We start from the raw sequence: 6,308 nt of genomic DNA on the forward strand, positions 1-6,308 counted from the left end.
TGTGTGTGTGTTTGTGTGTGTTTGTGTGTGTGTGTGTGTGTATGTTTGTGTGTGTGCGGAGTGTGTCTGTGTGTGTGTGTGTGTGTGTGTGTGTGTTTGTGTGTGGAGTGTGTCTGCGTGTGTTTGTGTGTGTGGAGTGTGTGTCTGTGTGTGCGTGTGTGCATGCGTGCGTACAAAAAATGTAATTTTGTAGTTTTCAAGGACTTGAAAGGAGCTGTGGAAGTTGCCTAAGTTTGGCAGCCATTTTCTCACTAATTTTATCTCTGGAACCAGGCTCCTTCAATTGCAAATATCTTGACTTCTATGCAAGATAGACAGTTGTTTTTATCATCAAAAGCAAGATAGATAACAAGCTTAAAGATGGTACCAATAACTCAATATACCCAAAAATTGACGAGCGCCTGATTGCTCCACAACGATACTCAATTGTATGATGTAGGAGGTCTTCCCTTATATTTCACTGTTCTTCGATTTTGCTCTGCAACACAGTTCTCATCAGGTGTGTTTTTATAAATCTGTTTGCATGACCGAGGTATTTGAGTCTCGTTTTGCTGATCTTAGAAAGCATAATATACTTGGGGCAGCTGGATATGCTTTTCTAGAGCCCCCTCTCATGCCAGATCACCTGGTTCGACTTCCCAGTTTGTTGTGGTGTGGTTGGAATTACCTTGACCTTTTCCTGAATAACTGCGGGTTTACTTTCATGTGTTTTGCTCATCTTGTCTCAGGTAGATGGGTTTATGATGTAGCTTTTTTGGTCTTTGATAAGGAAGAAAAAATCAAGACATTTGGAGTTACGGGAGTGTCTAAACTGGTCACTTCTGAAGAAGACATAATATTCTTCTACATGTATTATCACTTCGCTACTCTCGTTCATGATAGTTCGGCTTGTCTGAAAGTGAGAGATGTATTGTGATATGAGAGATTGTTTAGAAATCTCGTCGGAGATGGTACGTTCAGTGTTTCAGATAAGTGCTCACTTAGTCAGAGTTTGTTGCTAGCTACATAAGTGCACAGACATACATGGTTCATGAATTCTGGGAAAAACTGATTTGCCAATTCAAAGATTTTTGCTATCAAAATGTGTCATGACATGGTGGAACCAGGCGCTCGTCAATTTTTGGGCATGTGGCATAATCTTAAAGCTTGTTTATTTGTCTTTCTCTTGGTGGAAAAATGTACACATCTATCTTGAATAAAAGTTTGGATATTTGTGATTGAAGGAGGTGCATGTAGCCTGTTTTTGAGGTAAAATTTGCGAGAAAACGGTTGCCAAAGTTTGGTAACTTCTATAGCTTGAAATTCTTTGAAAAATGAAAACTTACATATTTTGACCAATTAATCCACGTTTTTCAGTAAAATTCACATGGAAGTGTATTTTTATATGTACATTAAAAAAAATGTTGAGCCAAAAAAACTATTGGATAAAAATGGCCAGACTTGATGAAAAATGCCTGTTTCGTCAATTTCATTATTTTGACAAGAGTCTGATTTGACCACAATGCCTCATCACAAATAGCTGTCATTACGATATTTTTTTTTCAGACCAGCATCGATTCCATATCCAAGGAAAAGCAGAGTTTATCCGAGAAATGCGACTCCCTCAACTCGGAAGTGAAGACTCTCCGCGTGGACGCGATGAAGTCGTCAACTCTCCAGGACATCGTGGACATTCTGAGCAACGACAAGAAGCAGCTCTCCGAGTCTCTTGAGTCCCTCAAGAGCAAGTTCGAGCAGACGAGTAGCGAGAAGGAGCAGCTGGCCAATCAGAACAACCGTCTGTCCAAGGAGGAGCAGGAGCTGACCAATCAGCTACAGGCGTGCAAGGAGGAGCTGGAGCGCGTGCAAAGGGAGAGGGATGGGCTGAGCAGCGACAAACACGAGCTGCTGCAGGTCAAGGTTAAGCAGGAGGAGGTGGAGGGGTTGCTGCGGGGCGAGTTGGAGGAGATGAGTAAGGTGAGTGGGGAGGGAGGGGGAGATGAGTAAGGTGAATGGAGAGAGAGGAGGTGGAGGAGGGGATGAGTAAGATGAGTGGAGAGGGAGGGGGTGGAGGAGGGGAAGAGTAACGAGCGTATACTATGGCCTGGCACCTGAAGTCTCCGCTGGTACTTAAAGTGTTACAGTGAAATACTTTGGTAGAATTAAATGTTTCTGCGCATACTTGTTTATGTTATAATTGAATATCTGAGAATAACAACAAGGTTCATTCTCATTTTCCTAAAAATAGAGTTCTGATTATCATTCGAAAGAGAAGACAAAGGGCTATTATTATTAGTTGCACTGACGAAGCGCTATTCTGTTCCTATGCCCATTTATTTTTGTTCAAAGATGCGACGCCTAAGTGCAACATCAAGGTCAAGTCCAGTAAAAAGTCTATTAAAGACCTCTAGTCGGAACATACTTGTATGTATGTATTTCACGAATGAGGTTTTGGCTCATTTTCTCGAAATTATCTTAATGTGACTTGACAATGGTGTTTTTCTCTGGTCTTCAATTTTAGAACAGCCCTACTCGGCTGTTAATTTTCTTTCATTGTATATACTCCACACGCCCAAAAAAACCCAACTGATGAGGGCACTGATGATTCCACTGTATCGTTACGCTTTTCTTTTTTTCTTGTCTTCTCGCAGGTCAAAGAAAAATTTGTCAGCCAGACGGAGAGCCTGAGTAAAGAGAACAAAGATCTTCTCAACAAACTGGAGCAGACGAGAGAGGAGCTGGACGCAGCCAAGACACAAGTGCAGGAGCTTGCCAAGCAGCAGGTCTGTTGGCTTCATTTAATGAATTTTAATGAGAGTCATCATTCATCATCATTGCCTTTCTCACCCTGGATCGGGATATAGGCCATGAACAAACACTCTCCACTTTTCCATATCCTGGGCTAGTCGCTTGATGTCACTCCATGTCTTCCCACTTTTCTGTACATCCATTTCTGTGACTCTTCTCCAGGTTCCACGTGGTCTTCCCCTTGATCTTTTACCCTGTGGGTTCGCTTTCTTCCTACCTCCTCTCTGACCGGGCTCTGTCTCGTTCTTCTTAATACTTGCTCGTTGGTGATCCTGTCTGTCCATCTGATCCTCAGCAGCTTCCTCAGACACTTGTTCAAGAAAACGTGGATCTCTCTTTATGCACGTCTGAGATGCCTTCCACGTATCACATCCGTACAACTAGACGGACTTCTCATTTGAATTTAAAATTTTCAGCCCTGTTCGTAGTGAGATATACCTGGTCCTCCAAATCCTGTTCAAAGAAATAAATGCAGTCTGTGCCTTTCTGATGCGGAACTTTATTTCAGCGCCTGTTCCTCCCTCTTTATCAATCTGGTTCTCCGTCACTCCATCCGGTGATACCCATGTAGCCTTGTGGATCCTCTTGTGGGGAAAAACAGAGCCTCCAATGACAAAATTGTTGAAAGCACAGATATTTACAAATCGCTCACCATTCTCATTCATTTGTCCCAAGCCATGTTGTCCCATGATTCCCTCATAACGTACGCTGTCCTGACCAATCTTGGCTTTGGCATTTCCCATTATGATGTTGACATCCTTCCTTGGTAGTTTGTCGATGACCCCTTGGAGCCGGCTGTAAAAAGCATCCTTGTCTTCTTCCGATACTTCGTTTGTTGTGCGTAGATCTGAACTGTGTTCATGTTGATGCTTTTACTCCTTGTGGTTTTAATGAGAGTAATATATAATTTAATTTTTATGTATACTTGCATGTGTTTTTACGGTCCTGTACAGCCAAGACAAATTTCCTTCTGGGACAATAAAGTATTATCTTATCTTAACTCATCTTAACTTTTTGTTATGGTGACCATCATCATCATAATTGTCATCGTCATTGTCATCACCATTGTCATCACCATTGTAATCATCATCATTACCATTGATGTTGTCATTGTCAAAGCCAATCATAATCATTTCCATACATTTGTGTGTATTAATGTTCCCTGCGTGTGTGTGTGTTTGTGCACAGATCATCATTTCCATACATCTGTGTGTATTAATGTTCCCTGTGTGTATGTGTGTGTGTGTGTGTGTGTGTGTGTGTGTGTGTGTGTGTGTGTGTGTGTGTGTGTGTTTGTGTGTGTTTGTTCACAGATCATCATTTCCGTACATTTGTGTATATTAATTTTCCCTGCATGTTTGTGTGTTTGTTCACAGATCATCATTTCCATACATTTCCTTACATTTGTGTGTATTTTTTCCCTGTGTGTGTTGCACACATCATCATTTCCACACATCTGTGTATATTAATGTTCCCCATGTGTGTGTGGGTGTGTTTGTGCACAGATCATCATTGACCACCTGAAGGAGCAGAATCAGAGCCTGCAGCTACAGATGAAGACGTCCCACGAGGAGCTGGACAAGTCCAAGGACAGGGAGACCATGCTCATCACCACGCAGGTCTGGGAGTGTGGGTTATGTCTGTTTGTTTGTTTGTATATTTGTTTGTTTGTTTGTACGTGGACACACACATACATGGATGCATGCATGCAGGCGCGGCATGCACGCACACGCACACGCTCAAGCATATACACACATGTACATGCACACGCACCCACATGCACACACACACACACACACACATACACACACACATGCATGCATACACACACCCAAACATGCACACACATGCATACGCAAGTGTATGTGCACATCTATACACTCGCACACACACTTTTCCCTCACACATCCTCTCTTCCACACACATCTGTGCACGTAACCACAATAATACAATAGTATGCTTGCACTCACAAACAGAATCACTGTCACATGCATAATATAAATGAACAGTAATTATAAACATTAATAGTGTTAAGCTAGATACGTATTCAGTATTCTGATTGTAACTCAATAGTATTCTGAAGCATGCTTTAAAGGTCATAGGTGTATATGGTCACTTTTAAGGACAAGTGGGCTAACCCAGATTTTGGGGGTTCTGTCGCAGTTCTTGCATGTCAGTGAGATGGGGATGGGGGGGGGGGGGGGGGGGGGGGTTAATGGTGTGAAAAAAGACTGTGTTGTATCTTATGGGCTCACCTTCACTTTCATTCAACACTGTAAAGTTACCCATTTTGAATTTAATGTCAGATTTCTGGATTAAAACCGGTCAAATTTTACTCCTTTTTTTTCTTTTCTAACAGCAATCCTTACAGAAAAGCCATGACGACATTGAAAAAAGGTAAGACCTCATACTTTGTAATACAAAAAAAGGTACTTGTATTAGACCATTACTATAACTGCCAAAGCTGTATTGTTTGTACATATGTATTTGTATATTACACTCTATGATGAGTAGCCCCCTTTTACAGTGGTTTTAACTGTTGCTTCAACATGGCCGACTTACATCTCAAAATGATGCAACTGTGAAATGAAATTAACTATCTTTTGTTTTAGGAGAAAAAAAATGGTTGAGTTTCTGTTTCTGTGCTGTTTAATGTTTGTCTTTCTTGATCCCACCAGAAAGTCGTGTGTCTTCTCCTATAGGTAGGGCAATGCCCACTTTTGGTGTAGGTCAAGATTTCTGGAAACCCCCCGAAATCTGGGTTAGCCCACTTGTCCTTAAAAGCGACCAATTATACCTGTGTAGTGGTTGGGGATCTCTGTCTTCTCTTCTCCTACCATCATCAAATGTGACACGGCGTGGGGTGGAATCAGAGTCTCGTTAATTTTTGGGCTTGTGGAGTTATTGGAATTATCTTAAAGATTTTTCATTTGCTTTGCTTTCGATGAAAAAAATATCCATTTATCTAGAATAGAAGTAGAGATATTTGCAATTGAAGAAGGTGGGGTCACATGATGCCAGAAGTAAAATTAGTGAGAAAATGGCTGTCAAATTTTGATGGCTTCCATAGCTTAAGAGTCCTTGGAAACTGCAAACTTACATTTTTTGTGTCTTTAATCGACGTTTTCCATAAAATCCTCAAGTAAAAGTGTTTTTGAATGGACATACAATACGTTCAGGCAAAAAGCAAAAATATGAAAAAAATTTCCAAACTGGCCGAAAAAATGCCGATTTCTCTGATTTCACTATTTTGACGAGCTCCTGATTTCACCTCGATGGCTCACCTATTATGAAAAAAACATTGCTTCTATTCTTCTTTCCTATCAAACGTCTATCGTCTTTATCTCCCCTCCTTATTTGTGTTTGTTACTGTCTTATAACACCTCTAATCTTCGGCACTTATATATGACTTTATTGTGTTACAAGTGCCGTTAAACTCTTACTAAAGCTGAAAAAACACTGATAATGATACCAAGTGGATGGTTAGTGGGTATTCTGGTGTGGTTAGCTCCTTCTTTTCT

At 41.0% G+C, this 6,308-nt stretch overlaps 1 protein-coding gene across 1 annotated transcript in view; it reads left to right on the forward strand.

Annotated features, from left to right (window-relative positions):
• LOC101849851 (trichohyalin) overlaps window positions 1-6,308 on the forward strand; it is a gene marked incomplete in the record, with an annotated part of 75,546 nt that overhangs the window by 15,584 nt on the left and 53,654 nt on the right. The window contains 4 exon segments of the mRNA XM_035970463.1: window positions 1,546-1,956; window positions 2,631-2,762; window positions 4,293-4,406; window positions 5,147-5,184. Of these exon segments, the coding sequence (XP_035826356.1) occupies window positions 1,546-1,956; window positions 2,631-2,762; window positions 4,293-4,406; window positions 5,147-5,184 (695 nt within the window).

The sequence above is a fragment of the Aplysia californica genome, unplaced genomic scaffold (assembly GCF_000002075.1).
Source record: "Aplysia californica isolate F4 #8 unplaced genomic scaffold, AplCal3.0 scaffold00270, whole genome shotgun sequence".
Lineage (NCBI taxonomy): Eukaryota > Metazoa > Mollusca > Gastropoda > Aplysiida > Aplysiidae > Aplysia > Aplysia californica.